The following is a 20,621-nucleotide window of genomic DNA, read 5'->3' as shown; positions in this document are numbered from 1 at the left end:
TTAGGTGTCACGATGCATGTAGACAGATTAGGACGATGTCATTTTAGGTGTCACGAAGTATTTGAGGACGACTGGACATATTTTCGTGGAGGCCCTGTATTTCTGGCTAGAAGAGCCCCACGTAACCGAGGCCATCCCCATCGGCCTTAAGTGCGTGAGAGCCTGGGCACGGTGTACTCAAACTTACACCCTACCTCATTTTACAAGTGGGCATGACATCAAAGTCTGTAACGGCGCGTGGTCATGCCTGTACTACCGTATACTGAAAATTATACTGTATGCTGCTTCCCCAACCCATCTGGGCAATGCGGGGAGTGTAGGCCAAATTTTCCAATTGGCTCTAGTATATTAAAGTGTCGCGCGTGACGTGATCCCGCAGTGAAGACAATGACCTGATGATGATGATACAGCCGTGTTCTAAAACGTATATCCTTAACTTGCTTTCCAGGTGGGCGTGACATCAGAGTGTGTTACAGCATGGGCTCGGCTGCGCTTCTGCGGCGGCTGCTCGGGCGACGAGACGCCAGCCTGCAGCCGCTACTGTCACAACGTCATCCGCGGCTGTCTGCCTGCACACGCCGATTTGGGCGAGCAGTGGGATGCGTATGTCGGTGAGTGGTTCTTAGCTTTTGTTTTTACAAACTTTTTTCTGTCACGAGTGCAGCCTCAGATCCTTCTGTTACAATGCTAAATTCGCTGATAGGCGCTGGATGCTGCCAGCTACCGAAATCATTGGGCAGTGGACATCCTATGGCTGAAATGATGATGATGAAGAATGCCATCACGAGGAGCGGATGAAACACAATGAGGATTCTGTCAAAGCTTTATAGGAATCTTGAACTGAATAAACAGACTGTTGAATACGAGTAGCTAACAATACTTAGTTGACGAGTTGTTTTTGACCTATCATGAAACATTCTACAAGCCTTTCCAAAACCTCTTTTACTTAGTTGGGTCAACAACAATAACATGCTCATTTTGAATATTTTTTGCCTGCTTACCTAATGCTCTATATCTGTCATTGCAGAGGCCGTCGACAAGGTAGCTGACCGGCTCCTCGGCCCGTTCAACATCGCCATGGTAGTCGAACCCATCGACATCAAGATCTCGGAGGCCATCATGAGTTTCCAGGAGCACAACCAGGAGATCTCACAGAAGATCTTCGCAGGCTGCGGCAAACCGGTTCTCGGCGGCGGAGGCGGCGCTGCCGGTCCTTTCTTCGCGCCAGACCGGGCCCGCCGGTCGGTCCGATCGATACCGGACTTCGATTGGAATCCGAAGGCGAATGACGTGGATGATTTTGAGGTGGAGGCTTCGTTTGAGAGCGTGTTGAACGATGACCCGTCCCTTCTTGGGTTGAAGTCGTCCGCTGCGATCAAGAAAGCCACGGAAGAGATGGCCGAGCAAGCCAAGTTGAGGGAACGTTTTCTGCAATACATGCGCGGGCATATTGACTTGGAGCAGTACGAGGAGTATGAGGAGCACGACCGTACTCGCCGGGAGGCCGAACCGGGCCCGGAGGCGGCGCCGGCGCCGGCCGGCTCGGAAATTGACTTCAGGACGTTTGAGTTCGATGGCAAGAGGGGCTCCAAGAAGAAGAAGACGTCTGCTAAGACCGATGATGTTCACGGTGAGTTTCCACATTAACTAATATCTGTCCCAAGATCCGTTCTTAGATGAGAGTTTCTGCTTATCAACTGTCTGAGTCCACAGGGCAAGTAGACATAGGCTTTGAGATTTTGTTTAGTCAATGAGCTAATAAATGAACAGATTCGTGTTGATCCTATAACATATTACGTTATTTGAACTAGGGTAGGTAATAGTATTCGTTAAAATAACGTGACCTCGCACTGCTTGAAACTGATCTTTTTACATTCGTCCTAATTTTCGCTGCTTAACATTTTTGTAAGGTTCAACATCATTCAAAAAAAATCCTACGGTCATCATAATCATATAACTGTCAATGTCACGTGTCATTCCAGGTTCAGAATGGGGAGGCGTGGCGTTGGAGCGATTAGTGCGAGAGACGCGCGCGCGCCTTCGCACGTGGCGGCGCTACTGGAGCCAGCTGCCGGCTTTGTTATGTACTAGTGTCAGCATCACGTCTGCACCTTGCTTCAATGGGAGCGCTGTTGGCAGGTAAGGGGCTATCTATACCCATCTTTTTTAGCGTTAAGTATCCCTGCCCGCTGCCCGCTTTGTTATGCACCAGCGTTAGCATCACAAAGTCAAGTTTTCCAACTTTCCCACGCGGTATAAATGAGGTAGTAGAATTAATTAACATCCAAAAATCCTACACATCCTTCAAATTTTACCTACATTTGAAACGAAAAGCAATGCAGAGATGTGTACTGATCGTGTCATTGTCATGGTTTCGCGGGATTGTTAGTTGTTACCAACGTAACGTAAATGTGTAGACCACGGAACTAATCCCACCTCTTTCCCTCTACCTAGACAAAGTGCACATTACAATCGCAATCCAGTCGAAAAGTTGTCGAAACGCCTTTTTTTGTATGACGTTGACGGATTTGATTTTCGACTTGATCAAAAAGTGCATTTTGTCTAGGAGGGCAGGACTATTTACATAGTCCCAATAGTAATATTGTCAACTGCTCAATTAATATTCTGAATCGTCTGTTTCCACAGCTACAGCGTAGCACCAGCAGGAGAAGGCACAGCGGCACTAGCGTCCAACCCGGAGGTACGCGGCGCGGCGCTGGCGGCCGGCGGGGCCGCGGCGCGCGCTCAGACCGAGCGCTTGCGAGCGCTGACCGCGCATATGAAAGATGCTTACAATGGGGTGGAGGTGCAGTGGAGGGATACTGGTAAGAAGACACACATCAACACATCATTAGCCTTTAATAGTAGACCACGCGGCGCTGGCGGCCGGCGGCGCGCGCTCAGACCGAGCGCTTGCGAGCGCTGACCGCGCACATGAAGGACGCGTACAATGGGGTGGAGGTATACTGGTGAGTACACATCGTCATCATCGTTATAATTGTCATTAGCCTATAGTAGCCCACGCGGCGCAAGGATGCGTACAATGGGGTGGAGAGATACTGGTGAGTAGAGATATTGTTATCATCATCATTATCCTATAGTAACCCACGCGGCGCTGGCGGCCGGCGGCGCGTGCTCAGACTGAGCGCTTGCGAGCGCTGACCGCGCATATGAAAGACGCTTACAATGGGGTGGAGGTGCAGTGGAGGGATACTGGTGAGTACATAATACTGATGACCGAGCGCTTGCGAGCGCTGACCGCGCATATGAAAGACGCTTACAATGGCGTGGAGGTGCAGTGGAGGGATACTGGTGAGTACATAATACTGATGACCGAGCGCTTGCGAGCGCTGACCGCGCATATGAAAGACGCTTACAATGGCGTGGAGGTGCAGTGGAGGGATACTGGTGAGTACATAATACTGATGACCGAGCGCTTGCGAGCGCTGACCGCGCATATGAAAGACGCTTACAATGGCGTGGAGGTGCAGTGGAGGGATACTGGTGAGTACATAATACTGATGACCGAGCGCTTGCGAGCGCTGACCGCGCATATGAAAGACGCTTACAATGGCGTGGAGGTGCAGTGGAGGGATACTGGTGAGTACATAATACTGATGACCGAGCGCTTGCGAGCGCTGACCGCGCATATGAAAGACGCTTACAATGGGGTGGAGGTGCAGTGGAGGGATACTGGTGAGTACATAATACTGATGACCGAGCGCTTGCGAGCGCTGACCGCGCATATGAAAGATGCTTACAATGGGGTGGAGGTGCAGTGGAGGGATACTGGTGAGTGCATAATACTGATGAGTAGATAACATCTTAGCCCACATGGCGCTGGCGGCCGGCGGAGCCGAGCGCTTGCGAGCGCTGACCACGCATATGAAGGACGCGTACATTGGCGTGGAGGTGCAGTGGAGGGATACTGGTGAGTACATAACGTACACATCATCATCATTAGTAATCCTCGCGGCGCTGGCGGCCGGCGGCGCGAGACCGAGCGCTTGCGAGCGCTCACCGCGCATATGAAAGATGCGTACAATGGCGTGGAGGTGCAGTGGAGGGATACTGGTGAGTACATAAAGTACACATCATCATCATTAGTAATCCTCGCGGTGCTGGCGGCTGGCGCGCGTACGCATACCGAGCGCTGACTGCGCATATGAAAGATGCATACAATGGCGTCGAGGTGCAATGGAAAGATACTGGTAAGACACACATCGATATCATCGTCATTGTCAATATCATTAGCCTAGCTGGCGGCCGGCGACCGAGGCAATGGCGTGGAGGTGCAGTGGAGGGATACTGGTGAGTGGTAACAACTGCGTCATCCTATAGCAGTCTGCTTAGTGCCAATAGCAGGCGCTTGCGAGCGCTGACTGCATGCGCAGTCATATGCATGAAAGACGTGTACAATGGCGTCGAGGTGCAGTGGAGGGATACTGGTGAGTAGACATATCATCATAGCCTATAATAGTAAATAGACTGAACGCTTGCGAGCGCTGACTGCGCATATGAAAGACGATTATAATTGGGTGGAGGTGCAGTGGAGGGATACTGGTGAGTACTCATCATCATCCGGACATTTAGTCACCACCATTTGTCCCGCCGTTTTTACTTAATTTGCTCTACTTTATTACTTACAATGTGGGCCCTTTTTCAGATGCACATATTACACGTCCCAGAAATAGCTTGCCCTGCCAAGTTAGAGAGGCCTGATGCTCGCATATTTGCCCCTCAATTAACACGGGCGGAGTGGGGTTGATCTTATTCCTCCCTGTGTGACTGTGTGGACCACACAACTTTTTTTAACACACACATATTTAATGAAAAAGCTTTTTCAATATCCTAACACCGTCAATGTCTCTTCTGCCCACAGACAGTCCACAGCTATCACAGCCGCGGCAGGACTTCTTGGACGGCTCGGGTTCGGGCTCTGGCGACCGCGAGGACGACGACGACGGTGGCGACGACGACTTCGAGTACCCTGAGCCAGGTAAGCTGATAGCGATGGTTGTGTGTGGTTTACTGTTGGAATATGAGTCTTAAGTCCGATGTGGTAAGATTGAGATTACGTGCAAAAGGCATTAGGGGCGGTACCGTGGTCAAGGGGGCGTGGCGACACAAAGAATCGCTTAAAGCCTCAGTGGTCTATGCTTTAATGTGATGCTTCAAATTCAACGAACTAAATGCCATCTCCAGAAAGTACCTATCAAAGTATCAACGCGTCTAGTAATATAGGTTCAATTCATTGTTTGGCAAAGGCCATAAACCCCGCAAAGAGTACGGCAAATATTACATTATCGCTTACGTACGAACGCGTTAACTTTAACCATACTAACCAATAATTTCTCTTCCAGGTTCCGGTCACATTCCACCAGAATTCGACGACACGTCTGACACAGAAACAGAACAAAGCCCGGCGCCGGTCCCAGAAGCGCCTTTCGTGCCCGGCGTGGTCGATTCGCCTCCAAACAGCAACGTCAACATCCGCGGTCGAGCCGAGGAGCCGCCGGCGCCGGACGCCGCCGGTCCGGCGCCGGTGCCGGCACGGGACGAGCCCGTGGCCGGTTCCGCAGACCGACCGTCGCTAAGGCAAGCGCTGTTCACGTATGCTCTGCCGGTTGTTTGCGCGTGGTTCGGGTCGATAGTGACGGATCTGTTCTAAAGGACTACGGTGTACGGAGTTATGTGGAGTGATCGGATTTAAACATTTATCAAACGTTTGATAGCAAAGGATCGATAAAAGCTGTTTGGAAAAAGGCCTTTAATCGCAAAAAAGAAATACGTCAGACTAGCTCCAGTAGATAATGACGATTTAGTATCTAAGACGATGTAATAAGAGTAATTTCTCTTATGTTGGACGCATCAAATATTGAAAGATACACTTTTATAGTCAAGGTATCTGATGATTGAAGTCATAAAGATGATCGAACTAGTCTATTGCACTAGCTAGATATAAATTGAAATCAAAAGAGAAAATGGAAGATTACTCCACATATTCAAACACGATTTTTGGCTCGAAATCTCCGTACAAACGACGTAGCGTTGTAGTTAGCCTAGTCAGAGCCCGGACAAGCCGCGCCACTGTGATATAGTTGAGTGACTTCGGAACTGGACGAACTATCAACAAATTAATGTTTCGGTGAAGTGATTAAGTTATTTTACCATACACGTGGACGACAATAACATTGGACTTATTTTTGTGATCGGCAACGTTGTTGTTACAAGAAAAATTATCAATCAGCCAAATTTACGTATTTATTAAATTTTAATGATCTTTTCCTTTTGTAAATAATTGTAAAATATAATTAAATTAGATAGTGAATTTACGTTAATCTTTCGTGGGTATGTATGATGTATGTGCGTTTTATACGGTGTCTGCGAGTGATGTCACACTAATTTTATTTTCAAGAAATATTTTTATTTCTTTGAAAGCTTGTCTCTAAACGTTATCGTCGTGATGTCACCTAAGATCGCATTGAATGTTTATAAATAAATAAATGTACATAAAATTAGACATAGCGCTTAAACTTAAGAGACTGATTTGCTTTCAAATACATGGTTTGTTTAAAAATTTATAGCTATTTTTTCGAGTTAGGTTATCGTCTAATTTTTAATCGACTGATGTAATACTATGTAATAATAATGCTTTTAGTTTATTATTATGTTTAACGATTGGGCGATTTCTTGATCAATTATAATTTATAACAAAACTAAATGCCGGATCGGATATCGAGTATTTTATATTAACTTATTTAATTGATTAAATCGGTGCTTTCTATGTATTTATCTAAATAATCCGGCGGCCATATTTGCTTTAATTCGTTCTAATCGCCCTTCGGTAGCACTTGTTATTTATAAAAACAAATTTGGCTTCAGCTTTACTTTGCTAGTTTAATATTGTTTTAGAGAACATTATTCTATTTTATATTATTGGTTAAGCTATGTGCTCCAGGCTAACTTTAATACTGATCAAAATTAAATACTGACAAAAATCTTGAAACTCATCGTAAGTAGTATGACTACGATTTTAAGTCGTAATTTTAAATCACACTATAGGAACACGACCATCATATCTTTTTTTACACGTAACGGTCCTTAACGCACTAAAGAAAAGATCTTGTGATCATTGTATTGCAGTTAGCTTGGAGACATAAAGTTAGTTTAACACGCCGGGTGCTGTGTAGTCACTCATTCAGAATATTGTTATACCCAGTGTACGTAATGGTTTGCCATGAAGTAGATATGTTGTGTAAAGAATTGGGCTCCATTTTGAGGTTTTTTCTAACGCCTAAACTTTTAATTATAAGTAAACGAATACACAACGTACAGAAGTTGATTATAATATTGAGAGTTTAGTGAAAATCTCAGAATTGGATCTTTTGTTTATTTGTGTTATAGTCAAGTACGTTTTAGGCACTCTTGTTTTGACTAGTCAATCAGAGTTCATGGCAAAATCACATTATAAATCAACTAATGGAACACTCAATGGAAGTATTTAGCACCAAGATCTTGTTGCCAGCAGATTTTTTGAGAAATCAATCAATGACCAATCAGATTCTTTGGCGATTACATATCGTACTTTGAAAATTACAAAACCTGTAGGCTATAAGGTCTTGGTAGGACTTCACTTTGTTTACGGTCTCGTCAAACTAGGATGGAGTGGTCATGTTTGTATTCGGCTATAATTCGGAAATAGTGTGAAATCTGTAAGAAATGAAAATATGTACAGTCACTAAGTGCTAGTATAGTTGCGTATAGATGTTATAGTCAGATCAAGTTATAATGCAAATATGCATAAATACGCGCACAATAAGATAACTTGATATTTTTCCAGTGGGATTCAGGACTAAATAGTTTTCTAGGCCCGTAGATTATGCACTGAGTACCTATATCAAATCATGGTCATATTAAAGATATACCTTAGCACTATTTATAGAACAAATTTGGCAAAAGGTAGAATAAATCGAGTCATAGAGTAAGACAGCGACATCCCTATTTCTAAAGTTATGTTCACACTTGCGGGGCGAGTTCCGTACATGCGTTCTGTTAAAGGGACACGAGCTAAGTAATATAAAAGTATATTGAAGTTATGTATGAAATACGATGTTGCTGACTTAATTTATGTATGACTCACATGCTTGCAATAATAATCGTGCGAGCTACGGGGACCAAACAATTTTATCAGTGCGATGTGCCATCTACTTTAGGGTATGTATGTATACGTACATAAACAATACACGATTGTACATTCTGTGACACGTTTCATTTGAACGTAATTTAAGTATGTGGTGATAGGAAATATACCCTATATTGATCATGATCATAGTTGGGTTCAATTTAGAGATTGGTGTCACAGAATGTGCAACTTGAAAATATTTATTGTGTCCTTCGTTTCAAATCGAGCACAAGAATTAGAATATTTGAAAGCTGTATCATTGAATGTATATAGTCAAATAACTATGTATACTGGATCAGTGTGTAGGATCGTGCTTTTATTTTTATATATTTGATGGAATTTTGATGTTTCAAAATAAATTAAAAAAATTAATGGATTTGGACGTTGTAAATATTATTTAGCTTGTTTAACAAATTTAGAAAAGAAGACTTAGCTTCATTTGCGATATTTTTTGTTTTTGATACATGGTTTACTCGTAAGAGAATGTTAGAACATATTTTACCAATATTATGGGGCATAGACGAAGTTGTTATTTATGATTATATAAGCCGATTATATATCCAATGCATTAAACGTTACTATGGAATGTAGTTTTTATACGGTTTGTAGTTTGACAGGGTAAATAGTTGAATCACTGCCACGATTTCACAGTACGGTTTGAATATGAGATAATGAACGTCGAATATATCGTTATTTAATGCAGGATAGTTTGTAAAGCCTGGTATTCATTGTAGGCGTTGTCTGACGGCAATTTTATGTCATGTATTTTTTTACATATGGACGTTTCCAAACTTATCGCCCGAAGTTGCACGATACTTGAGGTAACGTGTCTCAGATAGTGCCACAGTGTATACGAAGTTTTATTGCTATATTATTTAGTAATCTGGTCTGAAATTATTATTATTGTGCTTTTAAATTACCCGTTTTAAAACTTAAAAATAAAATCTGTTCTTAATGTACTTCTCATTTCTTAGTTACTGTTTATTCGATATTTTTTGCAATGGCAATTCACAAGTTTGAGCTATCACGTGACAAGTTTCTTGGGGAAAATCTAGTCAGTCAGATGTGTTGGGTTAGAGGTGCTGTGTCGCATGATATAACGGCGTATGTTTTCCCCAGTTCTTGTGACGATGGCCTTGATGCAATGTATACTTCCAAATACTGTAGAATTATCCAATGAAAACTTACAAGAGCTTTGTTGATTTTTAGTGCAGTGTTGCCACTTCCTAATACATTCTTCCTTGGATATTTGGATTTTTTAACTGTATAAAAGTAAATAAAGATGGTTGATTTTCAAGTGAATAGTGCTTTATACGTTTCACAGTTCGATTTCGTAAGTTTATTGGCAGTTCTACTGTAATCATTTGTGTGGTGATGCCCTTATAACAGCTTGTAGATATCAAAATATACTTTTTCATTAATGTTGCTGTATAATGATTTTTATAATGTATTTGTATACTACTCAAAAGCTCATGTAATGTTTTATAATCTTTAGTATATTATTACAATTACCAAATAAATTGTGCAAATCTAAAGTTTTGGAACGTTTTGAGGCAAAATTGATTTATTCAGAGCAATAGAGTGTAACGTTCGGTAGACTAACTAAATTTTTATAAAGATATATTATGTAGGTATAAATTTGTGTACATAAATAAAAAAATAACATGTATTTTGTTGTTTCATTTATCTTTTAATACAATATAATAAAACCTGAGTTATAATAATAAAGAGGAAAGTAATAAAATAAAACATAATTATAAATTCGATTTTATATTCTTTACGTAATAAGTATATAAATTCTATGTACACTTACCTTAAACATGACGTTTCTGTATCACATATTTCATACATCATTTGATAGACAAATAGACAATTACAAGGACAGCTACCCTCAGTATTTTGTATCAGAAATTAACATTACAAGTTTGTAAGTGAAACAGCACTATATCTTAAACACAGTAAGGTTCATAATGAAAATTATGTAGAACCAATTGAACGCAAGTAATTTGACTACAATAAATCATAATTTTCAGATATATTCTAGCGAAACTTCAACCGTACTCCATGTGATATTTTAATCTGTGGTTTTCTAACTTACCGCTTTTAGCGGAATATTTCTTGAACAGTAACAAATAAAATAGCACTTACTCTTAAACAACATAAAGTCTACATTTGCACTCACTCATCGTCGCTTTCGTCGTTGTCTTCAGAATCTTCTTCCGAATCGGTCTCGTACTCTTCAGAATCGGAGCCGAGCCAGTCGGGCAGTGAAGGCTGCTCGATTATGGTCTTCCATTCGTTTAGTTTGTGCAGATCTGTGGAATTAACGGTTTCATCATCATTATTTCAGTCACAAGAACATAAGGATTTCCCCAATGATTTCCAGATGGATCAAGAACGAAACCAGTGGGCTGAATGTGAGTTTCTCACTTAGCGCGTTTAAAAAATGTATGAAAATTGTAGTTTTTGATAGTTTCCCGCTAAGGGCGCTGTTACAATCCGTCATACATTTAATGTCATTTTTTGACGCGCTCACAAAAAAACTCAAACTCAGCCCTCAGTAGATGCTGTTATTCTTTTGTAAGAACACATTGCATGGGTGAAGCTAGAACGTGCGAGTGCGACGGGCGATCCGCACTGTGAATAGAATGACGGCTAAGCCGTGTATCGTGATTTATTACCTACATACATTTATTCTTGAGCGTCCCTTTCTGACACGTGTTAAAAGTTGACGTCATCAAGTGACCCAACTAAGCTGTTTATATCACCAAGGTCAAATTACTGGTCGTCTTTATAACTTATAACACACCAATACTGATACAGAGAACAGAGCAGACCTCGGCTGCAATCATAAAGGACACACTAAACACCGGACCTGACCTTCATTGGATGGGTTTTTTATGGCGGTCGAGCTGTAGATCCAGGCTACACAGGAGTTGCAGCGGTGGGAACGAGAGGTGGGAATAGTCTCGTACTAACCACCGGACCAAATTCTATTTCAACAGAAACTGTGACGTCATCAAGTTACTTACCTAAGCTGTACATATCACCGAGGTAGAACTGCTTATCGTCCTTCTAATATGCCTCCATACAAAGTAGATCTCTGCTGCCATCGTTCGTTCGTTTCAGCCGAAAGACGTCCACTGCTGGACAAAGGCCTCCCCCAAGGATTTCCACAAAGACCGGTCCTGCGCCGCTCGCATCCAGGCGCCTCCCGCGACCTTCACCAGATCGTCGGTCCACCTAGTGGGAGGACTGCCCACGCTACGTCTTCTGGCTCGTGTTCGCCACTCAAGAACTTTCCTGCCCCAGCGGCCGTCAGTTCTACGACCTCTGCTGACATCATGGCCGATAAACTGCGCCGAGCATTTGGTCTTATTTTAACAAAAATGATGACGTCATCAAGTTACTTACCTAAGCTGTACATATCTCCAAGGTAGAACTGCTTGTCGTCCTTCTCTAGCACGCCGCCATACAAATACAGAGTGGACCTCTGTACTGCCATCATGGCCGACATTCGTGCTGAAGGACCCGTCTTTGTTTTGACTGCGACGGTGACGTCATCAGCGGCGTGGTACATACGACGCGGGACTACCGCCCAACCACCGTGTTTATGACGTCATCAAGTAACTCACCAAAGCTGTACATATCACCGAGGTAGAACTGCTTGTCGTCCTTCTCTAGCACGCCGCCATACAAATACAGAGTGGACCTCTGTACCGCCATCATAGCCGACATTCGAGCTAAAGGACCCGTCTTTGTTTTGACTGCGACGGTGACGTCATCACACTCACCTATGTTGTACATATCGCTGAGGTAAAACTGCTTATCGTCCTTCTAATATGCCTCCATACAGAGTGGACCTTTGCAGCTGTCATGGCCAACATTTGAACCAAGGGCTCGGTCTAATTTTTGACAGAAATATGACGTCATGAGGTTACTTACCTAAGCTGTACATATCTCCAAGGTAGAACTGCTTGTCGTCCTTCTCTAGCACGCCTCCATACAGATACAGGGTGGATCTCTGAACTGCCATCATGGCCGACATTCGTGCTGAAGGACCCGTCTTAGTTTTGACTGCGACGGTGACGTCATCAGCGGCGTTGGTCGGCGCGGGCGCACCGCCTAACTTCATCGTGAACACCTCGTCTGTTACCACTGGAATGGAAATGTACTATATTGAAATTAGTAAATAAAAGAAAAAATATTTAAAGCAAAAAAGTTATTGATCCATCTATCTATAAAAAAGGTTTCACCTTAAGCAGAAGGTTCAAGATCAAGGGGGTTCAAACCGGATCGAATTCGTAGTATTCACTATTCGTAGTGTGGGCAGCGCAGGACCGATCATTGTGGAAATCCTTGAGGGATCATGAAGGTTGTAGCACAGAATAATATAAGTACTTCGTACAGAAGATTTTCTTCGCGAAGGTATTTAAAAAAATGTATGCTCAATGTCGTTAACAATATGGTGTAATTTAGCTTGTCTCAAGAGTCGAGCACCATTTTGTTGACAAACGTCAGTGATCGGTACTGCGCCGAAGCCATAGCGCTGACTTCGGTAAAATGATGTGTGACGTGAGGTGCCAAACTGCGGAAAATGGCGGAGGAAATACATGAATAAACATGAATTATATTTTGTGTTTCTAATATTATTCAGGCAGTCAAAAAACCGTTTTTATATATTGTTTATTGTCTTTACAATGCAAATGAGTGAAGAATACGTCGTGAGTCAATACTCGCTCGTGATTGTCCTGTCGATTAGGTATTTCAGGCGGGGTAGTCGCGCGTGTTTTGTTTTCGATGCAAACTCGCGGAGATGAACAGGCCTGGTTGTAGCACTATACCTACCAGTGACAATTTCCTTCGTCTCTTCCACAGTCTCTGCGCCTTGATCCTGCGAGCTTGACGCTGACGCGGCTTGCTTTTCGGTCCGTAGCGTGACGCTGTGCCACTTGCCGCTTGCAATGTCTAGCTATCAACCCACTATAGGTCGTAGACCGTTAGCCATTGGGGCAAAAAAGTTCTCGAGTGGCGACCAGGGACGGAAAACCGACTGTAGACCGACGATCGCGGGCAGCGTATGACCGTTTTTTATGTAAATCCTTGGGGAGACTTATCTAGCAGGGGACGTCTTTTAGCTGAAATGATAAATGTATAGTTACTTACCAGTGACAATTTCTTTCGCCTCTTCAACAGTCTCCGCGCCTTGTTCCTGCGAGCTTGACGCGGGCGCGGCTTGCTTTTCGGTCCGTAGCGTGACGCTGTGCCACTTGCCGCTTTCAAGGTCTAGCATGAGCAGCTCGTCACTCATTTCACCGCGAAGCTCTTCTTCTGTTTCTTCTACGTCCTAAAGTAACATAATTAATTTATTTATTTATAACATTTTAAATTGTAACTTTAGAGCTGGGTATTAGTTCTGCTTGGCTATTGTTTACATTTTGTCAAATAAAATTCCTTCACATTAATTTTTTTATTTGATAATGTGCGTCACATCGTGCTACACTTTTACTACGTAGTGACGACACTGGCTTCCATTTCCACAGCTTTGGTGTGCTTATCTCTGTCAATTTTCATTAAGTTAACTAAATAAGAGTTGTTTTTTCAATCGTCGGATATCTTTTAACTGAAGAATAAACTTGTCAAATACATTCACATACTGAAATTGTCAATGTGCCAAACATACATATTCTTCAGTTAAAAGTGATTCGACGATTGAAAAATCAGTCCTAAATCAAACTTGTTTTTTCCCTACAGTCATCCTTGTAGTCTATAGCTAAAAAATATGAAAACTAGAACATGATACTCACACTGACTCCTCCAAAGACATAAGCCCTCCCACTATGTGCGTTAACAGCAGCCGCTTGTCCCGCTCTAGCCGGCGGTGCCAGCGGCCCCCCCGTCAGCGAGCGCCACGTGTAGCCGCCGCCCCCACTCTTGGGGGCCAATCGGAATAACTCCGTGTGCGTGTGAGTGCGCTCCGTGCGACCTTCTTTGACTCGGGAGAAGCCGCCGTAGATTATTAGCTGGGGATTACAAAGGAGTATTGTTAGCTACACACTGTGCCACAAGGTGGACCGACGACATCATGACGACGACGAAGGCGCTGAACGCAGGCCGCTACCAACCGGGCAACATGGAAAGCATGTTCAGCAGTGGACGTCCTATGGCTGAGATGATGATGATGATTGTTAGCTAGGCTAATTTAACTAAATACATTATAAAACACAGTCAATATCACAAAATTAATATACAAATATTTCGTCCATTTCCGATGCCTGCCAGTGGTAAAATCTTCCCACTGGTAGACAGAGGGATTATATGAGTTGTCAGTGGGACATCGAAATTCGAAACCAAAAAGGTTTCCTTGTCCCTCATCAGAAAGGACGTGTAGCCGGGCTAGGATGCGTGATAAAATCTTATCAATGATTTTAGACGACAAACGTATGGGATAAATAAAGCTTGTAAATACGTCATTGGACGAAATTCTACGTGCTCGGCGACCGGACTTTAGTAATGGTATTATACTCACACTATCAGCGCCAGGCAGCATGAGACACGCGCTCTGCCGGCCACAGAGACGCGGCTCCATACTCTCGTGTCCAGACAGAAAGCATATAAATCGTCGAAGTAGCGGCACTCGCGGCCGTCGTCATGGTAACCGCCTTATTATGTGCAATATAAGTCCTTAATACATAGTGACCATCTTATTGTAGGCTATAATAATGTACCATACTCACACTATCAGCCCCAACTTGACCTTCATTGGTTGGGTTTTTATGGCGGTCAAGCTGTAGTTCCTGGCTACACAGGAGTTGCAGTGGTGGGAACGAGAGATGGGAATGGTCCCGTATCAGCCCCAGGCACGGTCCTCGAAGTAGCGGCACTCGCGGCCGTCGTCATGGTAACCAAAATCAACCGCCTTAGTATGTGCTATAGTGAGACCTTCCGACATGTTATGAGCTGTAGTAATGTATCATACTCACACTATCAGCGCCAGGCAGCATGAGACACGCCGAGCGCGCACACGGCCCTCTCCCGGCCACATTGACGCGGCTCCATACTCTTGTGTCCAGACAGAACGCATATAAGTCGTCGAAGTAGCGGCACTCGCACCGTCGTCATGGTAACCGCCCTATAGTGAGCTGTAAAGTCCGGTCGCCGAGCCCGTAGAATTTCGTCCAATGACCCCAAGCAACCCATCCTTATCGCTCGAGCGTAATTATATTGCTGCAGCGAATGTGCGACGGGCGGCCGCAGTGAGTGTGCGAGCGCGACAGAAATATGATTACGCGCGAACGATAAGGATGGGTAGCTTGGGGTCATTGGACGAAATTCTACGTGCTCGGCGACCGGACTTTAGAAATGTATCATACTCACACTATCAGCGCCAGGCAGCATGAGACACGCCGAGCGTGCGCACGGTCCTCTCCCGGCCACATTGACGCGGCTCCATACTCTCGTGTCCAGACAGAACGCATATAAATCGTCGAAGTAGCGGTACTCGCGCCGTCGTCATGGTAACCGCCCTATAGTAAGCTGTAAAGTCCGGTCACCGAACACGTAGAATTTCGTCCAATGACCAAGCTATCGAGCGTAATGAGGGCTATCGTTTTAGCGCTCACCAGTTAGCGCCACTGTAGGTAGAGTAAGGTCCTGTCCTGTCACTTGCTAGTAGCGAAGACAGTGGCACCACTGGTGAGCGCGTAAGTGGTAGGAGGACTATCGCATTTGCACTCATCAAGATGGCGCCACTGTAGAGTAAGGTCCTGTCAATCGCCAGGGGTGCCAACTGTTAAGTATGAAAACGATAGCCCTCATTATATTGCTGCAGCGAATGTGCGACGGGCGGCCGCAGTGAGTGTGCGAGCGCGACAGAAATATGATTATGCGCCAGCGATAAGGATGGGTAGCTTGGGGTCATTGGACGAAATTCTACGTGCTCGGCGACCGGACTTTAGTAATGTATCATACTCACACTATCAGCGCCAGGCAGCATGAGACACGCCGAGCGCGCACACGGTCCTCTGCCGGCCACATTGACGCGGCTCCATACTCTTGTGTCCAGACAGAACGCATATAAGTCGTCGAAGTAGCGGCACTCGCGGCCGTCCTCATTGTGACCGCCCTATAGGAAGCTGTAAAGTCCGGTCGCCGAGCGCGTAGAATTTCGTCCAATGACCCCAAGATACCCATCCTTATCGCTCGAGCGTAATTATATTGCTGCCGCGAATGTGCGACGGGCGGCCGCAGTGAGTGTGCGAGCGCGACAGAAATATGATTACGCGCGAGCGATAAGGATGGGTAGCTTNTAAGTAGTAAATAATGTAGAATCATGAGTGCTCAGTTACAGTTCAATAGTGTATCTAAAATGTGAGCAAATTTTAGGCCAATATTAAAGCGATATCTATTGTTAATTGTGAAAAATATAAAACGTTAAAATAGCGGTATCGTTATAGCCAATGAGATGCTGTCATAGTGACATTGACAATACGTCAATGTCACACGAGCATCAAACGTCAGAATAGAGGGACGCGCGGAGACGACTCCGCGCGCTTTTGTGCTAAGTGATGAATTGTATCTAAAATAAGGCAATATACTGTAAAAGTTAAGTATCCAGTGTTTTATTTATGAGAATAGATCTACCGGCCTCTAATACTATTTTTATTAAGCTTCGAAAAAAAAGTGAGTCACTGTTGCCTCCCTGACCCTACTCAAAATATTGAAAAAAATCTTATTTATTTAGACGTTCAAGCACGCACGTGCGCGGTCGTTTTGAAGACTGCTACCGCACGATCGTGCATAAGCTTTCTACATATTCCTATTTCTCATACAGGTCCGCTAAAGACGGAATACCTCTCCTACCTGCCATTATGCTGCGTGTATTTCTGCGCGGGGCGCCGCGCGACGGCGCCTCGTCAGGCCGCGCGTTGGGGCGCCATCAGCGCGGCCCATGCGCATATAGTGGCGCCGGCGCTTGCTGCAGTCACAGCAGGGGTCTTAGCTGATGCTGGAGTGGATTCGAGACTGATTATGGGGTCAGTGGTAGAGTGATTTGCTTCTAGGCTTTTAAAAAGCGCTACTACACGTCTCAGTATACCCGCTTTAGTCCTACCTACTATTGTTTCGGGACAATAAATGGGCGAGTGTTGAGAAGAAGCAGCGCAAGAAGCAACTGAATCATCTTTGGCAACTAGTGGCTGATTATGACTTCTTCTTTGTAAGTACAGAGCTTCTGAAGACACAGTACCCCTCATCCTTGCAGCTACGTTGTAGTTCTAAGCGCGCTGGGGCGCCGTGAGCGCGGCCCATGCTCATATAGTGGCGCCGGCGCTCGCTGCGGTTACAGCTGGGGTCTTAGCTGATGCTGGGGTGGATTCGAGACTAATTATGGGGTCAGTGGCTACTTTTATACCTCGTATAGAGCCACTAAAAGATGTAGTAGCTCGCATATTTACTGCTATGCTGCGTGTATTGCCTGTTGGGGCGCCATCAGCGCGGCCCACGCGCATATAGTGGCGCCGATTCTCGCTGCGGTTACAGCAGGGGTTTTAGCTGATGCTGGAGTGGATTCGAGACTGATTATGGGGTCAGTGGAGTGGAGAAGAAGCAGCGCAAGAAGCAACTGAATCATCTTTGGCAACTAGTGGCTGATTATGACTTCTTCTTTGTAAGTACAGAGCTTCTGAAGACACAGTACCCCTCATCCTTGCAGCTACGTTGTAGTTCTAAGCGCGCTGGGGCGCCGTGAGCGCGGCCCATGCTCATATAGTGGCGCCGGCGCTTGCTGCGGTTACCGCAGGGGTTTTAGCTGATGCTGGAGTGGATTCCAGGCTGATTATGGGGTCAGTGTCTTCTCTTAATCAACACAGCTGTTGTTCCTTCTCTTTATTCCATAAAGAGGAATATTAACTTTATGCTTCATTCACGTAGATAGTCGCTAAAGGCATGGTTTTCACAAAAGCAGCTGAAATGATCCTTTTGGATGTGCGAGACGCGGGTAGAAGGCAGCAGGGAACCTAAACACATCTCCGCTTAGCCGCTAAAGACAGAGTACTTCTCACATTTACTGCTATGGTTCGTGTATTGCCCACTGGGGCGCCATCAGCGCGGCCTACGCGCATATAGTGGCGCCGGCGCTTGCTGCGGTGACCGCAGGGGTCTTAGCTGATGCTGGAGTGGATTCGAGACTGATTATGGGGTAATTGGTAGAGTGATTTGCTTCTAGGCTTTTAAAAAGCGCTACTACACGTCTCATTATACCCACTTTAGTCCTACTATTGCTTCGGGACAATAAATGGGCGAGTGTTGAGAAGAAGCAGCGCAAGAAGCAACTGAATCATCTTTGGCAACTAGTGGCTGATTATGACTTCTTCTTTGACTCATCTTTGTAAGTACAGAGCTTCTGAAGACAGAGTACCTCACATACTTACTGCTCTTCTGTGTTTAATTACTGCCCGCTGGGGCGCCGTGAGCGCTGCGCACGCGCATATAGTGGCGCCGGCGCTTGCTGCGGTTACAGCAGGGGTCTTAGCTGATGCTGGGGTGGATTCGAGACTGATTATGGGGTCAGTGGCTACTTTTATACCTCGTATAGAGTCGCTAAAGATGGAATACCTCTCATACTTATTGCTATGCTGCGTGTATTGCCTGTTGGGGCGCCATCAGCGCGGCCCTTGCGCATATAGTGGCGCCGGCGCTTGCTGCGGTTAGAGCAGGGGTCTTAGCTGATGCTGGGGTGGATTCGAGACTGATTGTGGGGTCAGTCGCTCCTGTTATTCCACGCACTGTCTTTAGATTACCTCTCATACCTGCTAGCACTGCTTTAAGTTCTTGCTGAGGCGCCGTGAGCGCGATAAATTGGTCGCGGGGGTCTTAGCTGATGCTGGAGTGGATTCCAGGCTGATTAAGGGGTCAGTGGCTTCTGTCTTTTAATCCACGTACAGACAGAGCTGCGAAAGACATGGTCAATTTGGACGCACCATAATGTGAAGGCATGCATCCGCTGTCACATAGTATGAAATTTTCGGCAGCGCGTTTGTCGCGTGTTTGTCGCACTGCTAAATCGCCTAAATGTGAAAGCGCTCATACTGTATCTTTACTACCCATTGGTACTTTTTCCTCAGAGCGCTGGTGTCGTGCGTAGGCGCACCTTGTGCATGGCTGTCTTTAAGCGCGTGTAGCGACGCGGGCGCGGCGCTGGCGGCGCTGGCGGGTAGTTACGTCGCGTCGCTTGTTGCTGCGCCCGCTGCTATGTTCGTTATTGTGAGTACCCTCGGACGTTGCATTTAAGTTGTTTTAAGACTGCTTATTGTGCCATTTTCTTCCATGCCTCATTCAGAGTGGAAGCGCGGGCCCTTGGGTTTTGGTGTGTTCCGGGCTTTGAATCATCACCAGTCACCTAACAGACGCTAATAAAATAAACTTTACGATACATTGAAACGCTCGCGCCTCAACTCTGAATAAAGCCAAATTGTTGTGTTAAGACTGCTTGTGACATTTTGTGAAGCTGACCGTCGCATCATAAATTAAAATGTCAGTGTTGTAGATGGATGAACCGTAAATTTAACTTACGTGCTACTTTCTTCTGTGTTGTAATTTGTACTCACTCGTGAATTTGCATGCAAAATTATCGGGTGTCTGTGTAGCAGTCGAAACCAACTCAATGTTAAAATAATTGTGCCATTGTTGATGCTTTGTCAATGTGTGCGGGTAGTCGTGTATTTTGCAAACTGTCCCCAGTGCGGGCGCGCCCCCATCCCGGCGCTAGGGCCGTCCCTGTGGTCCGCCCTGTGCACGCTGCCCCCTCTCACAGCGGGCGCCATACATTCCCGCTTCCGACGCTCGCATGATAGCGTTAAAGATGTCACAACAGCTTCCCAGAGCGGGGATGAGAGAGATGCGAAAGCGCGCGAGTTACAGTGCCCGAGGACGATAGAGCGGGTGTCGGCGTTAGCGCTGCTTTATGTGGACTGTTGCGAGAGATTGAGGGAGGCGGAGGGTAGCTTGTACGTGGGAGACGTGCTGACTACCCTCGTTATAGGTAAGTTTCGAGTGTAAAGAGTGTAGAGTGTAAAACCAATTAATTGCATGTGATCTTTTGGGTGATTATAAAGATAGACTACCGGGCGATGTGGAAATCATTGGGGGAGGAGGCCTATGTTCAGCAGTGGACGTCCTGTGACTAAAATGATGATGATGAATACTGGACTATCAGATCCTAGCGTGATCAAAATCAAAATCAAAATCAAAAATATTTATTCAGTTTAGACCACAAGTGGCACTTATGAACGTCAATAGAAAATAATAAAAAAAGAAAAAGGTAGCCCTTATGGGGCACTTTACATGTCTCCTTATGTTGTTGATGTTGATGATGATTGTGTCGAATTCAAAGCATTAGCTGACTTATTTAAAAGGGTTTCCTGCATTATTTTGTGCA

The 20,621-nt window shown here is 45.0% G+C and overlaps 3 protein-coding genes across 3 annotated transcripts; 2 read left to right on the top strand and 1 right to left on the bottom strand.

Moving 5' to 3' along the window:
* The first annotated feature begins 444 nt into the window (after nt 1-444).
* LOC114353482 (uncharacterized) lies at nt 445-9,063 on the top strand. Its single transcript, XM_028305510.1, has 6 exons — nt 445-611; nt 1,028-1,630; nt 1,983-2,139; nt 2,647-2,825; nt 4,883-4,999; nt 5,364-9,063. Exons 2-6 carry the CDS (start codon nt 1,078-1,080, stop codon nt 5,669-5,671), a joined length of 1,314 nt encoding a protein of 437 aa, XP_028161311.1. The 5' UTR covers nt 445-611; nt 1,028-1,077; the 3' UTR covers nt 5,672-9,063.
* Nucleotides 9,064-10,259: 1,196 nt separating this feature from the next.
* On the bottom strand, nt 10,260-16,304 carry LOC114353477 (kelch domain-containing protein 4-like). The gene is made up of 6 exons (XM_028305505.1): nt 16,161-16,304; nt 13,993-14,208; nt 13,456-13,532; nt 13,034-13,137; nt 12,131-12,343; nt 10,260-10,500 (listed from the first exon to the last, which is right to left on the bottom strand). Exons 1-6 carry the CDS (start codon nt 16,179-16,181, stop codon nt 10,364-10,366), a joined length of 768 nt encoding a protein of 255 aa, XP_028161306.1. The 5' UTR covers nt 16,182-16,304; the 3' UTR covers nt 10,260-10,363.
* A 178-nt stretch (nt 16,305-16,482) lies between these two features.
* Nucleotides 16,483-20,344, top strand: LOC114353481 (uncharacterized). The gene is made up of 4 exons (XM_028305509.1): nt 16,483-16,486; nt 17,019-17,220; nt 19,309-19,447; nt 19,925-20,344. The coding sequence occupies exons 1-4, from the start codon at nt 16,483-16,485 to the stop codon at nt 20,240-20,242; spliced, it is 663 nt and encodes a 220-aa protein (XP_028161310.1). The 3' UTR covers nt 20,243-20,344.
* Nucleotides 20,345-20,621: the final 277 nt, after the last annotated feature.

Source organism: Ostrinia furnacalis, unplaced genomic scaffold (genome assembly GCF_004193835.3).
Source record: "Ostrinia furnacalis isolate ACB-3 unplaced genomic scaffold, ASM419383v2 OfSCF1700, whole genome shotgun sequence".
Lineage (NCBI taxonomy): Eukaryota > Metazoa > Arthropoda > Insecta > Lepidoptera > Crambidae > Ostrinia > Ostrinia furnacalis.
Note: the sequence above shows the minus strand (reverse complement) of the source record. Positions and strands in the feature narration are given on the sequence as shown.